Source organism: Geospiza fortis, unplaced genomic scaffold (assembly GCF_000277835.1).
Source record: "Geospiza fortis unplaced genomic scaffold, GeoFor_1.0 scaffold1, whole genome shotgun sequence".
Lineage (NCBI taxonomy): Eukaryota > Metazoa > Chordata > Aves > Passeriformes > Thraupidae > Geospiza > Geospiza fortis.
The window spans coordinates 6,816,292-6,836,155 of NW_005054320.1; the positions used below are offsets into that span (position 1 = coordinate 6,816,292).

The following is a 19,864-nucleotide window of genomic DNA, read 5'->3' on the forward strand; positions in this document are numbered from 1 at the left end:
TGTTTGAACAGTCCAGATGCCCACACAGTAAAAGTCCCCCTCATTTTAATTAAGGAGGACAGGACTTTTCTTGCAAATGAAGCAGTGATACAGAATACACCACTAGCCAGAAGAATCACAGATGACCTTTGGCCCCACTTATTTCAGGCAAATACAAGTTTCACTTTTCTTGGCAGGACATTTTCTACAGCCATATTCAGATATTTAGTATCTACAAGGCTGGTGAGTCCATGGCTTCACTGGGGTATATAAGGATGCTTTGGTCCTTTCATACCTCTTCAGTTAAAACTCAAAGCTTCCTCGTTATTGTTAGGGCAGGGGAGAGAGGGCAATGAACACACTAAAACCCTGGCACTGTGGTCTCATGGGGAAGGAGGACCATAGAGGTACGAAAGAAGGAAATTAAATTACTTGCAACAGTATAATTTTTGCACTGAATATACTGCTGAAAGAAAGCAAACAAACTAAGCCTAGACTGCACTAGTGGATTTGTTATATAGGCTACTGGTATAAGCCACCTTTAGTATATATTTTGACAACTTTCTGCTTCACAAAATATGTTAAGTGCAAGAAAAGTAAGCGCTCCCCTTTAGATGTTACCTGTTTCCACACTACCCTCTGGTACAGAAAGGTCTTTACATTTTTCATAAAAAGTTGTGATCCTGGTACCATCAGCATGTTCTACTACTCTGTTACCATCTGGCTTCTCAACAGTTATCACTTCATCTTCTCGTACAGTCATAATCTGAAAGAATGAAGGACTACTCATTTATATTGGCCCTGTGATACTTGTGACAGCAGCAGCAACAATACAAGGGATCAGGACTGAAGCTCTAAAGAAGCTTGCCTACCACATTGTTATCTACTTGAGAGACAGAGGAACCATATTTTCTTCAAAATCTAAAGCAACTGCATTTCTAACAGTGCAGTAACACAACCTGTAGGATGTTTTAAAAGAATAAATCCTACAACTTATGTGCTGGCAGCTCTGTCTCTTAGCTTATAGACAGTGCTACAGTAACACCAAAGCAGTTAATACCATTCCATCAGCTGGGTTCGTGGCCTGAAACATTAAGAGTGGCTTCAGATCCATTCTTGTGGCACCCTCTGTGCCCACTAGAATGCCTAATGGAGTTGTTGTTATCCAGGTTCCTGCCTTAGGTTGTGTAGAACTGGCCTTTTCAAACTCATCAGACTTCTGTGACGGTACTGATGTCTTGTCACTGCCTTTTCCTGCAGAAACAAAAATTTCTGTATCAGACTTGATATTCTCTAAGGCAAAAGACAAAACCAGTAAAGTTCAGAGTTTGTGAACATTGCTTTTGACAGAATTGCAAAATGAACTATTTAACAGGCTAGAAGAAAATTACAACTCCAGCTCTCAAAGACATGATCCTGAACTAGCCTTATCTAATGTGCTTCCTTACAGAAAAAGCATATGGCATACTAATGCCATCAGTCCTATGGTGCATCAGAAGAAAAGGATCTCATTATGAAAGGCAACTGGAGAGATCTTACTAGGAATGTTCTAGAGAACTCTTGTCTCACATATTCAGGAAAAATAGACGAAGTGTATGCAAAAGACAAGAGTTTAGTCCAGCGAGCAGGCTGAAAGAGCAATTATCTAGCAAAAAAGCACCCCTGAGACCAAAAAGAGATGAAACTCTATACTAGAAATTTGTCAAGAATAAGCAGAGAAGAAAGGTGGGGAAGGTGAAAAAGTGATCATAAATAAAGGACAAGAAATAAAGGACTTGCATTGGTCACAGATACTGAGAATTCATATTAGAAAATGGTTTGTCAAAGTTCTCATCTTTGCAGCTGTCTAAAGGAATATCCTAAGAAAAAGGACTGGCCTTGACTCAAAAAGTCTCTTTTTGAGACACCTTTCTCTTTGGCAGCAATTTTTATTCACCTATTTCCAATAAATTTTATGTTAATACAACAGGTCAGAATTATTCTGTGTACTAAGTAATACTGACAGTGATCTTGGACTATACTCTGAGGTATGAAGTAAACATTATTTGGTTTTTTCTCAGTCAAACAAAATACAATAAGAATGGCTATATTACCACCAAGCACATGTCCATACAACCAACTGATAATGACCAATAGTAGGTGCCTTGGAATACACGGAATGAGAAAGAAAAATGTATCCTCTGTGAGAGAAGCATTTCTTAATAAAAAGACTAAAACTGTAAGACAAAAGTCAGGATTTAACACTACTGTAATTACAAGGATTTCTTTTAAAAGACTTCATGTTCACTCTGATACCAGTGAAGTTCTTACACAACTTTTTATTTATTAGAGTCCAACAGTGTTAGAAGAAAAATAAAATTGGAGTTAGGAGAGAGATGATTTGCTATGAAGGTAACATAGCAGTGGGCAGCAGTTGAGTACAGATAAAATTGCATTTTCATACTGTCAGAATTTTCAGACTAAAGAAATATGCTCTTTATTAAGTATCACCAGCCCTACTAACTTTATATCTGTCCAAAACACAAGAAATATTACCTTTCTTAATGCTGGTCTCAGATAAATGGTCTGATTCTGTTAAGGGAGTTTTCCTCCATATTTCATCTGTAGGTGGTGGTAGGACAGGACCAGAATCAGGGCTATTACACACTGTGCCATCAGCAAACAGAATCTACAGAAATCAAGGACATACTAGAGGTTAAAATAAATTCAAACAGCACTAGAAAGCCTTAAAAGAATGTGTCACAAATGCAATAGTCACTAGAATAACATGGGTGATGAAGAGGAAAAAAGTAAAATCTCTCAGAATGAATACAAGAAATAAAGAAGCTATCTTGAAGAGAATTAATAGAACAGACTATTTTAGTTGGAAGGGACCTACAATGATCACCTGGTCCAACTGCCTGACTGCCTCAGGGCTGACCAAGTTAAAGCATCTTGTCAATGGCATTGATCAAACGTCTCTTAAACACTGACAACCTTGGGGCATCAACCACCTTTCCAGTGTCTGACCACGCTTCTGGTAAAGAAATGCTCCCCAGTGTCCAGCCTGAACCTCCCTTAGTGCTCCTTTGAGCCATTCCCACGTTTCCTGTCAGTGGATTCCAGTGAGAAGGGATCAGCATCTCCCTCTGCACTTCCCCTGTCAGGGAGCTGCAGAGAGCAGGAGGTTGACCCTCAGCACCTGCCTCTCCAAAGCAGACAAGCACAGAGCCCTCAGCCACTCCTCTCAGGATGCACCCGCCAGCCCTTCCACCAGCTTTGCTGTTCTCTGGACTCACTGCAGGACCTTCCCACCCCTCTGGAGTGGTGGTGCCCAGAGCTGCTCCCAGCACTCCGGGTGAGGCTGCAGCAGCGCTGAGCACAGCAGATGATGGATGATCCCTGCTCTGCCCGGCTGTGCTCTGTGTTTGATGCCCCCAGGACACGGTTCCTGCCCTCTGGGCTGCCCGGGCACGCCCTGCCGACTCTCACTGAGCTGCTGCTGCCCCCAGCACCCCCAGGGCCCTCCCTGCAGGGCGTTCTGCAGACACTCCTGTCACAGTTTGTACTTGTGCCTGGCATTACTCTGTCCCACATGTAGGATCCAGCAGTTGGTTTTGTTAAATTTCATCCCATTTGTCACTGCCAGAAGGAGTGCAGCTATTTGCTGCAGTCCATGGATCTAATTAATGGGCACTCTTCTAATAATAAAAAGGCGTTATAAAAATAAACAGTAAAGATTATTCTTTGACTAAATGGTCATAGGTTAATGACTTCTTTTTGGTAGCAGTGATAATGCATCTGTATTGACATATTGATCTGTACTGAAATATTACACATGTCTAGGAGTGCTGTGAATTTTTTAGCCATTATGATAGTCAACAAAAAGAAGTCTTGGTTACTCATCAAATTATGTCTGGTTTCCATTACGCTCGTCTCTTGATATGCATGTTCTCTGTGTGTCAGATAAACTCTGGAATTACTCCAACCATCCCTAAATTAATTTATAAATACAGTAAAATGTAGAAAAGAAATGGACAACATATCGAAACAACTATTGAAATTGTTACTGTAAGGAATGATTAATTTCTTCTTTTGAATGCTTATCATATGCAATAAATTTCTGATGACTCATAGACATGAAGTTAATACAAAGAAGGACACACATAATCTGTTTAAGCAAAGACTACTGCAAAATCATTTTAGGTACCTAAGATGTACATTTTTCTCTCAGGAAATAGTATGTTGTGAATATATAGACATACAGCAGCTATTTCTGAAGTGGATACATTTCTCAGGAATCCTGGCAAAATATTTTAACATCTAGTGTGATGAATAAATGTAAAAAACTTAGACTAGGCATCGTGGTCTACTTAGACAGGAGAAAGAAATTCAGGAAATAAGGAATTATTTTGACAGATTCTGAGTCAAATTAGATGACTCCTCTTTCATCTGTTTGCTAACTACATGTAGAGTCTTGGAGTTTAAAAAAAAGTTGCTTGTGGATTGATTATAATATTTGCACAGATAGCCTATATCATCTAAACTGTAACAAAATTCTACACAACAAAAATATGTGTACACGAAGCAGGTACTTAGGAATATACAGACTTTTTCCCTGAAAATTTAGGGTATGTAAATGTATCTGCAGGAGCTCATGTCTTTTCTGGATCCCATATGAGTGTTTAAACTGAAAAAAAAATAGATGAATGCTTTCATATTGCCAAAAATACTGAAAGCTGAACTAATCCACACTTCAGAAGCTTAAGTTTAGGAATGCAGTTCTCTGAACCATATTCAGCTATTTCCTAATCACAAAGTTGCCTAAAACCTTTTAGTGCCTGAAAATTTCATACTTAAATCTCCCTAAGTTCTGACTCCGAACAAAGCCAAGAGTACTTTAGTCTTGACATGGCTGCATAATTCAGTATTACTTACCTCCATCATCTACAAACTGGACACTTCTCAATCTCAGTAGACAAAAGCAAGTTTAAGGGTAATCACCTTCCATTACAATGAACTGTACTAAATTGTACTGCTTGCAATGAATTCTACCAAATATACCTGGGTAGATCCATCCATCAGGTGCTTTATGACAGTTCCTTGACTAGTGATGACTCTTGACACCTCTTGTTCTTTTTGCCTCGCTGGAGGTGAATAAAGATGAGAGTCCTTTACCTTTTGGGGATAACTCTGTCTAACCAGAATTTCCAGAGGAGGCTGCTTAGCCTGTTCACTTTTGGTGTCTTCCTGCTTTATTTCATCTTCTGTAACTTGATGTTCCTCCTCTCCACTTGGCATAACCTCTTCCTTCTCTGCTTTGGCCTTACTTTCCTCTACCGTCTCTTTCTTTGCTTCAGAGGCAGCAGCTTCACCTTTCAAATCTGAAAGCAAACTTTGAATTACTTAGTTCTGCATAGCACACATTCAAACAGTGCTACACACCCAGCACCACCGTGTCAACAGATGTGCAACTCTAGGTAAGACTAACCCTCCTAGGCTGAATCTGTAATCCACAGAGTAAAAGACTGACCCTGATTTCAGAGCAAAGTTCAAAACAGTCACTTAGAAACTCTGCATCCCCTTGTGAAGGTGGCTGTCTATCCAAACGAAAACAAGGAGAATGTGAAGATGGATTTCTTATGGATGCTAAACTTTTGGAAGACTTAACATCACGTGAGAGGAATTCCCTAACTGCCCATAAAGGTGAAAAAAAAACCCCAACTGAGTTTCACCAAGTTCAAATTTGTATAGAAACCCAAGTAATATATTCTGTCTGCTTGAGCAAGTAAATTTCTTAGATTAAATGATGGCAGTGTTTTGAGTATGCTAAGGGGTATAACTATGGTAATTTTATTGAGAGACTCCAAGTAAGTGTTTGTAATTGCTCTGTTCACCTCAACTACTCAGCATTTCAACTTACGCTTCTTGCCAAACTATGTATGTTTGGGAACACTCTCCATGTTCTTTACTTCATACCAGATTAATCAGAGCACATTTACTGAGCTGTACAGATTTGTTGTACATAGGTATTAAATGACATCTGTACATGGCTGTTTTTAGAACTAACTACATGACAACAAAATTCACATTTCTCTGCTTCAAAACCTAACAGAATGACTAAAAAAACCCAAGTTTAGAACATGCAAAGATGAACCTAACAGTGATTTTCAAAAATACTGCAGAAAATAATTATTGCAGAATATTAGTCAGGCACAGAAGCTTTAAAGTATCCATATACCCTATCAGTCCTTTAAAGCATCCATATACCCTATCAGTCTTCTAAAGGAAATCCAACGATAAGGGCAGAAAGGCTTATTCTGGGTGTTTTCTCTGTATGTACTGGATGGCATAAACCAAAGGACTTTGTGAAATTATTCCTGTTTGAAACTGATTGCATCTTTCAGAAAAGCAACGAAACCCCCCCCCAATTGTAAAACAACCAGCAGCAGAGACTCCATCACAGCCTTGGTTTGTTTTGTTAATTGTTCTTACCATTTATGAGTGTAACATTTTTACCAAATGAGTATAACTTAAACCTAGTACAAAGACCTAGTTTTCAGTTTCAAGCCCCTGAAAATTGTAATAACTTTGTATACTGTGTTTACAAGCCATCACCAAAATTCTGTTTTCTTGTACTTCCAGGCTGGCACCAGTCACTCCCTTTACCTTTTCTTTGGTACTTAAATGGAGTTCTCTGGTGAAATGAACTCATTATAAGATACATCTTTTGATGCTTTAATCATTCTTGTGATTCTTCCCTGGATCTTTCAAATTATTAACATTTTGTCTTGGGGGCTTAAGTACATGTGCTTTCAAAGGAAGTGCAGACACAGGTAATGTAACCATCTTCCTGCTATCACTCCAGATTCCTCAATCTATATGTATTTATTTATTGAATTTCCTTGTTTTTCTTTAGTATTCCAATCTATAAGCATATTCAAATGATTATCCAACATGACTCCCAAGGGCTTTTTAGGGTTGGTACTTCCTTCCCCTCAATCTTTTATGTTCAACAACTTGTGATTCTAGATTTCATATTTGTTTGAATAAAATCGTATTATTCATGTTGCAAATTCTGTGAAATCGATATTACAACAGACTTAACATTCTGACATGTTAAAAACATTAGAGTTACATCTAAACCCATCAATGAAGAAATAATTTTCTTCTGTAGTCTTAGCTTCTCTGAAATTCCTTACTTTGTAGTGTCTCAGAAAACTAACCTCGAAACCTTTCACCGAGGAAAGTTAATACAAGTCCATTGGGACAGGAGACATTCAAACTTGGAAAAGCAGGAGCATCTGACATCTCTTGTGTTTGGGGAACTGGTTCTTGCATTTCCACCTACAGAATGAACAATTAATTAAGTTCTAGTCCACATTTTAAAATAATAAAGAAAAAATTAAAGTACAGATTTAGTCTGTACAGATTGTGTTTTAACTGTATTTTTTTAGTGCTGTCTACCACTCATATTTAATATTTTAAGAGTTTATGGATTCAGAAGTGGAAACATTAGCTACTTTCTTTGATTATGCTATCTTTCATTCACCTTGAAGAATCATCGCCTCAAAAACCTATGTAACAATGGACTACACTATGCCAGTAGTCATAAGATGAAAAAAGTTTTGGGTTGCAGACATAGGTAACAGAGAGAACTTATCTTGGTATTATCCCATATTCTTACTTTCTAGGAATAGAAATACAGGGGAGAAATGGCAGATGTTTTGCCACCTGTTTTTCAACATAAAGATGCTGTACACTTTACAGTTAATTTACATTATATTACTGGTAATTAAGGCTACTCTCAATACCCTAAGATTGTAGTCACAGCATCATGAGGTAGAAGTCACAGAATAGGGCAGAAGTAACCCTCAGTTGCCATCTACTGCTCCCTGTCTAATGGTAAAAACAATAATCAAGTATAACTGTACCATTAGTGAAAAATTCTAATGTAATGTATTCTAAAAATTTCCAGGGCTGGAGGTTTCCTGGTAAATTATTCCAGGGCTTTACCTTGCTCAGCCTTACTGACATTTTCCCAGAGATGGACTTGAATCACTACTGCAGAAAATTAGTTTACTTCTAAATACCTCTGATGATAGAAGCTCACATAATAGATGATGGTTATTTTTAGGTCTTTACAGAAGGTTATTCTGTCGCTCAACTCAAGATCAAAGAAACCCAAACTAATTATTTTAAATCTTTCCCACTGGTTAAGTTTTCAAGACCTGTAATCTTTCTCCATGCTTTCCTTAAAACTTCAGTGTGGCTCATACTTTTCTTGCAGTGCAGTATCCACAACTGGACACAATACTCCAACTGAGACTCTACCAGCCCTAAAAGAAAAATAACTGCACATATTTAGCAGGCTCTGCTCCTCTGAATTTACATCTCAGTGGTCTTTGCCCTTCTCACAGGAAGATGGCATTGTTGACTTACAGTTAGCTTCTGATCCATGGCAACTCTCAGACCTTTCTCTATAGAATTGTTACTGACAAAATTGTTATTCATTCTGTACATATATACTGATTATTTATATGTAATTGTAGAACCTACCTCTTATTCCTACTGAATTGCATCCTATTTCACAGACCAGGTCCATGTGAATTTGTCAAGTCTGATTTGGATTCTAATCCTGTTCTCCAAAATACTTGAAGACTCACACAGACAGGTGCTGTATGCACTAATATGGATACTCTCTATGCAAAGTAATTCCAAAACAAGTAGTTAAAAACCTTTTGGTTTAGAAGTCATCCTGATAGATTTTTAATTATAGGGCTATTTTTCTATAGGGTTCATTTGTGCCATACAATTGCTGTATGTTATGCTGAGTGCTGTTTGGCAACTCCCTACACCACTTTCCATGATGAAATTAGGTAAGGAGCCCTTTCTGTGGATATGCACAGAATCTGTTTTGCAACAACAGCCACAGTGTTACTTGAACCATGAGGTACTAAAAACTACTTCAGAACAGAAATTCAGAATCTGCTCTCCAGAGATTCATTCATACTTTCCAAAGAACTGTACTATGATAGAAGTACTTCAGTTAAAGGCTAAAGTAACTTCCTCAAATTGCTAGTCCCTGGCTTGTTACCAGCTGGAAAGAGCAAATTACAGAGCAAGATACTGCAAAACTGTCTTCACTAATTTGCTGGTTGGTTAGACTTTTGAATATGGGTTTTGGGAAGCCCAAAAAAATTCTACTTGGTTAAACTAAAAATGTAGCTGTTCTTGTAACTGAGATATTAGTAATCATAGAATGGTTCAGGTTGGAAGGGATCTTAAAGACTGTCGAGATCCAACCCCCTTCTGTGGACAGGGACAGTATCCACTAGACCAGGGTGCTCAAAGCCCCATCCAACCTGGCCTTTAACACTTCCAAGGATGGAGCATCCACAGCTTCTCTGGGCATCTGTTCCAGTGCCTCAATCACCTTCACAGTAAAGAATTTCTCCCTAATATTTAATCTTAATCTTTCAGTTTAAAGCCATTTCCCCTTGTTCTGTCACTACAAGCTCTGGCAAAGAGTCCCCTTCCAGCTCTCTTGTAGCCTCACTTATATACTGGAAGGCACGCTCTAAGGTCTTCCTGCAGCGTTCTCTTCTCCAGGCTGAACAACCCCAATGGTTTCAGTTTGTCTTTGCAGGGAAGGCGCTCCAGCCCCCTGATCACCTGCAGTGTAACAGCTGTAACTGTAAAAAAGAACGTGGACCATGGCAGACTCACTGCTTTACATCACCATAAAGACTAAATTGATTAACAGCTGCCAATATGTACATATGAGAACAACCATAAGAGTAAAATAAATCCTTAAGAGCACCACAAATTGTTAGGAATTTGTAAAGGCACAGCTCAAAGCCCTCTGAGACGAATATATGTTGCTTTTACAGAAGTTCATGCCTTTGAATTTTTGTTTTGTTTCTTTGGTTTGGATATTGTCTCTGCTCTCACCTTTTGTTCTTCTTTCTGTACCAGGTTATCAGGTGGTGAAGGGGCTAATTTGCGACGGTTTCCTTTGGTAGAAGCTTTTCCTGATTTTCCTCTGTCACTCTTATCTTTTTTCCCTGGAGCTGGTGTAATAGCAGAAACTGTTGGAATTACCGTCGGAAGATGAACAGAAGGGACGTTCAGAATTCTTTCTAAGACAAGACCTGTTTCATCATCTAAGGAAGGAAAAGCAAGATTTTCAATGTAATGAAGCTTCATAAATGTTGATGGCCACATTTTATTTTTTAAAGAGATTTTGTACACTGAATTTTACCTTAGAAATAATAACCTCAGTGGGGGAGTTATTTCAGATAGAGGGACTATATATATAAGAGTATTTAGAAAATCTTTTCACAGACTGACAACTTATTAGCCTAAAAGACATCTTGAAAGTATTGCTTCCCACAAGTTGTGACTTGGTTGTCACCTCAAAAAAAAAAAAATGTAATTTTAAAATTATTTTTTACTTCCAGAATACTTAGGAGTAGAGACATTCTGAATCTAGTATCTGGTAAATGATCACTGTGTTCTGCTTTATCATGGACTGATCCAGCACAGACAGACTCGACAAATTTTGTACTACATATGTCTATTTTGCTATAATTCTTCAGAAAGATTCTAATGATCTAGACTTGATAAGACTCTTGCAATTCTTCAAGCCAAGCATTAGGACAGCCTTCTAGGCATGTCAACAGGAAGGAGTCATGTTGTCTTTCAAAAAAATTTCTTTAAAATAAAAGAAATACAAATTTACATTTTCTGTAATTATTTCAACAAACTGACACTTCATTTTCATAGAAATTTCACCCATGCCTTTATTTTGGTTGCCCCCCAAAATAAGAACATGGTGTCTGAGTGTAACAATGGAAAAGAGTGGATTGTCAAGACTGAGATAAAGTGCTTTTAGAAATCCTGAGAGAGATGTAAAATTCCAGATACATACATTCACATGTCTAGGACTTGAAATTGTACTCTCATGATTTTGTCAAAATATAAAGATTAAGTGCAGAGGTTCTATAGTATCCAGAATCAAAAGCCCTGCAGGTGCTCAAGGAGTCCCAGATTAATAAAGAGACAAGGAGATTATTTCTAACAAAAATGTAAGGTGATTGGAAATTAACCTTTGATAATGCTGGAGAAAACAAGGAATAATTCAAAACTTCAAGAAATATTAACATCTGCCCCCTAAAAGAAAAAAAAGTTGCATAAAGCTAAAAAACAACTTGAGACCTTTTGTCACCTTAGCTTCCCTAAAAGGAAGATGAAATAGATAAAGTATGAAAAACAGTAAGAAAAATGCAAATTAGAGAGTTTCCAGAAAACTATTTCAGTACTGCACAGAAATTTGCACACAATTTAACTGATCAGTGGAGAGAAACTGCAGATTTCATGGTATACCATTCTGCATTAGGGATGGATGGCATATGAGAATCATTTAAAGAGAGTATTTTTGGTCAGAATTATTCTGAGCACTTGGAATACAAATACCCATGAGGGTTTGGCATAAGCAATGATCATAGAAAAACTGCAAGCAATCAAAGAATGCCACTTAGCAGCACTCTAAAGCTCAACATGGCAAGGATTATTCTAATGCAGAATAAGATGATTATGGTGAATGTGAATAAGTCTAAACATCACAGCTGACATGTAGGTATTTAATCAGACATGTCTTTCTTTCATGCCAAAATCCAAGTTTTTGCAGGCCACTATTGTGAATGCTCTTTTGACCCAAGACTAAACAGTCTATTTTTTAGTAATTAATTTGTAAAATATATTTGAACAATTAAAACTGAGTGTAGAGTTGAATGGTTTACCACAGTCCACACAAAGATGCATTCAATTAAATGTTTTCATATTTTAAGAGCTGAAAAATGCTGGAATTATTTTCTGATCAGAGAAGGGTTTCACTTTTATCCATAAGATGGTTTCAGTGGCCTTCAAATGTAATGGAAACAAAAAGCTCTTGGTAAAAGCAGACGCTGTTTTCACTGTGGTTTTCTGAAGCAATTGCTTCCAGTTGGTGAATGTGTTTATTGAAAGGCTGAGAGAAATCCCTCATTATGTCTGCACAACTGTAACCTAAAGTCCAACTCCTGAAGTAAAATGAAAGTTCCATAATCGCCTATATAAGTTTACAAAAATATTATTTCTTGGAAAACCAAGAAGACTCCTCAGCAAATCACATTTTCTTTGGCTCAAATTAATTGGCTGATTTTGCTGGGCTACTTAATAACAATACTTGCACAGCTCTGTTTTCACAGTAAGCAGAAAAACTTGGAGACCTCCCTCCATTTTGAAAATTGAATCATAGAATATTCTTGACAATGTAATCTCATTTTGAGCCTTGCTGAACATTCTCTACCATGTAGTAACAGCTGCTGAGAAAGGAAGAATTGCATGCAACAAATTATTGGGTTAAGGAGTGTATGAAGGGGAAAAAAAAAGGAAAAAAAATTCACCCTATGGTTCTCAAATACCCTCTTCTATTTGCTTACTTTACCTGCTGCCTCCCCTGTAGGTCCATAATAGCTCAGAGACAGCTGGATTCCATTTTCCAAGGTGGCTGAAAAAGATCCAAACTTGCTCACAGCTTTCTTTTTATTTTTCAATTCTCCTAAAAAAAAAAAAATTAAGGACAGCGACACATATCAGAACCATCTGACCTGTAAACCAATGGCTGGTGTGAGAAGTGGAACCTTAGTGAGGATGACTAACATAAACAGACTAAATAGAGCAGGGAAAACCAACATTCCATTCTTAGGGTACAATATAATAGTCAGTTTTGTGCAATACACCTGTGGTTTTTTATCCAGACATAGCATTCTAATTAGTTAGGTGTGTAAAAACAGGTTTAATAGCAACAACTAATGTAAAGTCTTATGGAATTTAAGCAGCAAAAGGACCCAGTTCTGGAGTTATAGATCCTTGTTTCTTTGTTAATAATAATGGTTAACTGCCCATTCCTATTGCATGTGGCCTATGCACTAATAAAAATCACTGTCCCTCACATGTTGTCACAGGGACAGGAGCTGAACTTCAATTATCCCTGAGGGTCCCTTCCCTTCCCTCAGGATATTCTATGATTCTATGTGTGTACTTTGAGGAGAAAGTAAAAAAAAGGACAAAAAAGTTGCAAAATTAGATCCAAAGACAGGTCTGGGATTTGTAAAAGTGGATCAGAGAGAAGGGCAGATCAAGGTGTCATGTGATGAATGTGTCATGGTGAAAACCACATGAACTAGGCAAGATACACCTCCCAGACACTGGGTCCTACCTGGCCTCTACTTCAGCTGCCGCTGCCTAAAGAAATGTTCTATTGGTAAGAGAAAACCTTGGGATTTCCCATATGAGGAACATATGAGAAATATGTTAAAATGGTGACGAGTAGCAGAGAAGACTACAAAAGCAGGTTAAGGCAGGCCAAGCTATCTCCCAAACTCATCAACATGGGACACATCCTGAGATCTTGTCTGCTCCTATTTCTTGTCTGTCATTGCAATGCTTATTGCTGAACACCACTGGTAGGAAGATGTTTTGGAATTCTAACTGCTTTACACATTTACCATTGGACCATCCAGCCACTGTCAAGTATCAGAGTGGATTGATTCTTGTCTTCCCTACTGCCTTTCTGTAAGGTGCTCCTGTTTACATGGGAGGAAAGCCTTGCACTTGTGTCCAGTGAATACAACTTGTCTCAGATACTCTCACACTGGTGATGCCAGTATGTCTGGCAGACCCCACAATGATACAGGTCAGCTGTCAGAAGTGCAGACAAAAAAAATCTTGTCTGTAGAAGGGATGCAAATTTTCTATTAAGACAACCTACAATTACATTGCTTGTAAGCCAAGGGAAGAAGCAAGAGCAGGATGCCTTCTAACACTTGTGAGAAACAACTGCTCACTTTGAAAATTTAAAAAGGTTTAATAAACCTTAACAAAAATACAACAAAAGGACTACATAAGGAAACATTTGCAGTGCTGGCAACTCTGTCTCGTGCACACCACACGACCAGTTCATCTTCAAGATGGATGCTCAGTCTTTTATACCCCTGGGGGGGGGGGTTGCATCAGTGAGCCCTGGCCCCTCCCAAAGTCTGTCAGTCAGCTCTTCTTTGCCATTTATTGGTGGAAACTGCTTTCTCGTAACTTGATTGGAGGTCAGGTGTTGCCATGCTGCGCCCACAAGCTTTTCCATTCCCAACTGCCCCAGGTAAGGGGCACATGTGCAGCCTTCTTTTTACCTGTCCTAGACAATTTAGGCTGTCTGATGTTAACAATACGGGGCGGGGGAAAAAGGGAACTGTGGGGAGAACAGAGGACATCTAAACTATAATAACATAACTATACACCACTAAAGCTTTTCTTAATATTCACACAATAGTTATCTTTTAATTGTGAGAGCCAATCATTTTATCATCCATCTGTAACACACTGATGAAGAGGAAAAGAGCTAATATGTATGTTATCCTTTTCCAATAGTCTTCAGTTTGGTGACACGTATTCCATAATGTTTTTGGGAAACATATACATGGCAAACTGTCATGGCATTACAAACTGTCTTGCTTCTTGGAAACACTCTCACCTGGGTTCAGAAAAGATTTGGATTCAATGCTTTCTGAGTATGAACAATATGGCAACCAACAGCACAAAGGTCTTGAGGAGGCAATGATGCTATGGTCATCTGACCCACAAAAGGAGGTTAACATCAAATGGGGAAATCTTCCCTTTCGTTGTGACTTTGGTCACAAAGTCACAATGGTTTTAAGATCCAAATGAGTCCTCTGCTAAAGAAGAAAACTATTTTCTTAAGGAATGGTGATTTCCTTGATTTAGAAGAGAGACTGGTTTGCACATGTTGACCTGAACTGTGATTCTACATCTTGCTAAGACCTCTTTATACAGTGCTTAAATCAGCCAACTGGATTTTTACTTTATTTTATGGAACACTGACTTTTCTTACTCTCTGCCAATACTAACAATATATTTTCTGTCAGCTGGTAAGTTTCGCATCCAATTATTAAAAATATCAAACTATTAATTCTTTATATCAGTGACATCAATCCACTGACCTGATGTAATTTGCTGTTCTTCATTAATTTCTTGCTCTTCAGCTTCTTTGAAGTTTTCCTTGGGGTCTGTGACATGAACGAAGAAATTGTGCTTGTCTTTCATTACTTTCACCTTTATCAAGGTTTCTGTAAAGCAATAGAATACTATTACTGCTTCCACCAGGCTTCAGAACTTACCTGCACCCAAATAAATGGTGCATCTGCTTCTTTGAGTAAAGCACTCAAAAAAAAAAAAATTGCCCATAACTGGAATGAATCATGTAGTAGAAAACCAAGGTGACAAAATTAAGGTCATCTGAGTTTAGATTAAATATATTATAAACTTTCTGATAATTAAATCTGAGCGTCTGCAGAAGACTCTGTGGCTTAGATATATTGAATTTGACTGGAAAAATAATTTGAACATCCTGGAAATATGATGCATCAGTTGCCATTGAAAAATAAATATGAACTGATTTTTCTGCATATCTAGTTTTCTGGTGCTTCATTTATCTATCAACTGTTAATATATTACTGGTAACTGTAAAGATCAGTGGTGATAGAGCCTAATATGGAATTTCTTTAACTGAATTTTTACTGCTGAGACATGAAAAAGCATTTATGGATTAAGAAATTATTCCATTAGTTAGCACTGAGTCAAAGCAAAGCATAAAGAAAAAAAGAATTACTTTTTACAAACTCTATCTTCTCTACTTGAATCTGTCCTCCATCAGATGGGAAAAGATATTGATTGGTTCCTGATACTTGAATGATATCCTCCCCCGTATTGTAGCCATGAAACTGGAAAAAACAAGTTTTAAATTATCTATAAATGACAAAAGCAGTACACATGAAAGAGGTAAATGAAGGACAGACCATCAGGATCACACTGTACTGCTCAACGTATTTTGCTTAGCTATTGAACTAATATAAAAAAACCTTGAGAAAATATCTAGCATGCTATAGTCACATCCAAATAATTTCCCAGTTACTAACTGATGTAACTTGTTACATGTGAAAACCATCATGGAAACTGAAGAGTAGCAAGTAGACCACTGGATTAACATACAGTGTGGGAGAAAGAGAAGTTCTGATCAAGTACAATGCCATGGGATCACATAAAGGTCAGGTAAAGATTCAGCTTTCTACCCTCTAGGTTTTGGAATTCAGATACTGTGAATCTAATTAGATTGCTATGCCTTCCAGAGTGCTACAAGATGGAAAAAATTACGTGACCATATTCAGATAAGTCCAGACTGAAATGCCATCTATTTCTGAGTTTGAAGTCTGTACTTAAGCAAATTTAGACTGAATTATATTGATGTGTGCAAGTTTTGGATGCAAGATAGACTGTACACATATTAGGCAGTGCAAACTGCTGAAAAACTCAACAAAACTAGTGAAGAGCTCCCTCTGTTAGTGCAACAGGCAGAAAAAAGAGAGCTGCTGTGTCCATTGCACTGTCTAGACATGAGTTCCTGGGATTGCTAGGGACATGAAGCACAATTACAGTTTAGATTCATATGCCTTAATGTCCAAGAGTGAGCTGAGCTCTACATTTCCTATTGCACGCATGCCAATGGAGTTTATGAAATATGGGAAAAATACGTATTTCAGACTAGGGCACTTCAAAAACATGAATTTTGAAAGAGGAAATGTAAGAAATGGTGATTTACAGTGTAGGCAGTCAAAATTTCAACTAGGTCTAGTAGTTCATTACTATGGAAGATGGGACAACTTCTTATGTTCTCCTTTCCTATCCTCTCCCACAAAAATCAACATGATCAACTTACGTTTGCGTTCATGTCATATTACACTAAAAAAAATTAAATAATCTGGTATAAGATAATCTTGAACATCAAGAACTGCTTTTTAAAACTTCTAGAAAAGGATCTGCTGCTAAAACAACAGAGGTAACAAGACCCAGTTAGGCTTAATTTATCCTGAACTCAAATTTCACAATAGATAATAGCTCTGCTGTAATCTTGACTCTGTATATAGTTAACACTTTTCTAACGTGGTATAATAATACAACTCCTTACCTTGTAAACTTTCTCAGAACATGTTTCTGGAATGTTATGATCCTCCTCAAGTTCAGTGGCTTTTCCTGACTCATTTTGATACTTGTCTTCCGAAGGTCTTTTGTTTGATCCTTTACTTCCTTTTTTACTTCCTTCTTTACTGCCTTTTAAATCCTGGCTTTTCCTTTTACTTTGCAATTTTTCTTCCTTTTCTTGTTCTTCTTCCTTTTCTTTTTCTTCTTCCTCTCGTAATCGGTCCTGCTCAATCTTCCAAGCCTACATTCAACATTAGGAATTAAACAGACTGTGTTTATCTTTGTACTACAAGGTATTTCATATGTGCATTCTGAAAAGAGTAGAAGCAAACAAAACCAAAGGAATCAAAGTTCTAAGCTAAAATAGGTTTCCAAACGTGTCAAAATTCTCACAATATCATACACCAAATTTTGGATAAAATTAGTGATTCATTCAATCTACAACAGCAGCCATTGTTGACCACAGGAAATGAATCAGGTGATTACTCATATCTTACACAATCAGTCACAGGAAAATGATTTTGTTGAATACTTTTCTCCAGTGTTTACCACCAAACCACAATGCATAATTGTTATTGGTTTCTTCCCGAAATGCAACTGTGAGATAAAATGATTTTATTTTTTTACAGAAAGAGGGATGACTTGTCAATGCCAAAATTATCAGCTTGCATTAGGAAGACATTTGAGATTTTCTGGAGTATTTAGGGTTTTGTAGCACTTTATAGTCTAAACATATTGAAGGAGAAGCGTTTCTGGGGAAGAAATGGCAAGCATGGAGAGTTACAAGTCAGGCATTAGCCTCGATTGAGCTGTGACAGTTAACCTCATTTCCTGTCTATATTCCATATCGGGACTTGAATTGCACAGCATTATACACTGTGAGGAAGATGAGACATAATATGTTTGTGAGGAGTTAAAAAAAAGCAGGAGAATACAATATCAATAAAACTAGATTTGTGCAGATTAATGGATAGTACCAATGCTATGACCAAAACAACTGTACGCTTAATCCCTACCTCAGCCAGAAATTTATTGTGTAAAGCTGGGCAAGTCAATTAATCTGTAGTGAATGGATCCATCTATAAAATGGGATTCTCTGACATAAGGGAACTCTGAGGTACCATATTGACATTCCCTAATTTCAAAGAGCTGTAGACAGTGAAAGTACAGTTGGGTACACAAGTATTTCCATTAATCTGGATCTTATATTTTTGTACCTTTAAAATCAGAAAACTTCAGTAAATAGTAGGATATTATTCATAACTTTCACTTCCTAGTATTCCAGCTATAAATTACTTTGGAATGCCTAGTCTAACTCCAAATAGTCTTCTCTTAAGAAAACAACATAACATGACTCACAATCATTAAGGAATAAATTAAAGAAAATAACATATACAAAAAATAACAAAGAGCAGAAAAACTAAGAGGATTCAGTCAAGCCCATGTACAGAACAAAGGCTTACCTTTCTAAGAAAGAAGCGCTATCTAATCCATTTCAGAAACATAAATATTTTTGTCTCACCTTTAGAGAATCTTCTCTGATAATGGGACTTTCTTCATTCTTGGATTGAGACTCTATTACATTCTCAGGTTCAGTTGTGCTGCCTTTTAAAAGTGAAAGGGAGAATAAGCAAGGTTATAAATACAGGAAAATGGAATAATTTTTAAAAATGGGGGGGGAAAAAGGATGTGCAAGTAAATAAAAATGTATATTTAAAAATAGGAAAAGCATAATAGTACAATAAAGCAAACCTTAAATATATTTAGAAATAAAATAGAAAGTCTGTTTAGGTTAGAAGAAACTTGATTCTCATAAGTGAGGACCAAATACAGTAAATAATATATCAACCATGTCTGTAAAGACTGGCTCTCTGCTTCTTGCTGTTGAAGGCTTTGCTCTGGCAGCATTTGTTTGTTTTGAACTGAGCCAGAAGAAGCTCAATACCGAAGTCATAGACATTACAATCTTTCAGGACAAAAAATCCCAAATAAATGCTATCTGAATCTTCAAACCTTCACTAAAGAAACACTCACCATATCCTTCATTTACTATTACAGCTTTATAGCATCTATGACTTAAGAAAAGAGTATCTTCTGTAAGTGTAGTTTTATACTATGCTTGGTTACCCCATATTTACCTTCTAGAAAAGGTAATTTAAACTCAATTAAATTAACACTATCAGAAACTTCTAGTTAAATTGCTTTATATGATAAAGTAGAAATTGCAGTGTCAGTGAAATTGAAAACACCCAAGAACACTGTTGCCCATCTGCGTGTTCCAGCCAGAGGTGATTATGCCCTTTCAGCAAGTACTCTATGAATCAAAACTGTCATGAAGCACCACATGGGCAAGATTCAGTCTAGCTCCTGTGACAGCTAGATATGTACAAATTATGATTTAGGAGTCATAACTGTACTTTTAGTTTCCAAACTATAATCAGAGGTGTTAACTGAGTTGAGGAGTAATGTTTCTATTTTTGTAAATGCTAACTGCTAGTCCTGGGAGGTTTCAAAGTGCATTCTCAAGAAAGCTAAGAAAGCAAAGGTTAAGCATAAACAAATCATTTTTAATACCATTTAAATATACAAGTAGAAAATTTTGACAGAAGTTCTTTTTTGTCAGTAGGGGTTTTCAGATAATTCAAGTTTGCTCTGCAATCTTGTCAATTCAAGTTTCCAGTTTTAGCTTCTAGCCCACAGCTTCTGACTTACAGCTTTTATCCTGCCCTTTAAAAAGGAATTTTCCTGAACCATGTTGCCGGCTTTAACTACTGCTCACCTCTTCATATGTTCAGTCATCTGAACAGATACA

General features: G+C 37.2%; 1 protein-coding gene across 1 annotated transcript in view; it reads right to left on the reverse strand.

Annotated features, from left to right (window-relative positions):
• SPAG17 (sperm associated antigen 17) overlaps nt 1–19,864 on the reverse strand; it is a 78,687-nt gene that overhangs the window by 17,543 nt on the left and 41,280 nt on the right. Inside the window, exons 20-30 of the mRNA XM_031056711.1 lie at nt 18,575–18,657; nt 17,039–17,293; nt 15,686–15,797; nt 15,018–15,143; nt 12,449–12,562; nt 9,913–10,124; nt 7,185–7,305; nt 5,023–5,342; nt 2,515–2,647; nt 1,040–1,233; nt 601–745 (exon numbers count right to left, since the gene is read on the reverse strand). Coding sequence (XP_030912571.1) covers nt 601–745; nt 1,040–1,233; nt 2,515–2,647; nt 5,023–5,342; nt 7,185–7,305; nt 9,913–10,124; nt 12,449–12,562; nt 15,018–15,143; nt 15,686–15,797; nt 17,039–17,293; nt 18,575–18,657 — 1,815 coding nt within the window. The remainder of the gene's footprint in view (nt 1–600; nt 746–1,039; nt 1,234–2,514; nt 2,648–5,022; nt 5,343–7,184; nt 7,306–9,912; nt 10,125–12,448; nt 12,563–15,017; nt 15,144–15,685; nt 15,798–17,038; nt 17,294–18,574; nt 18,658–19,864) is intronic.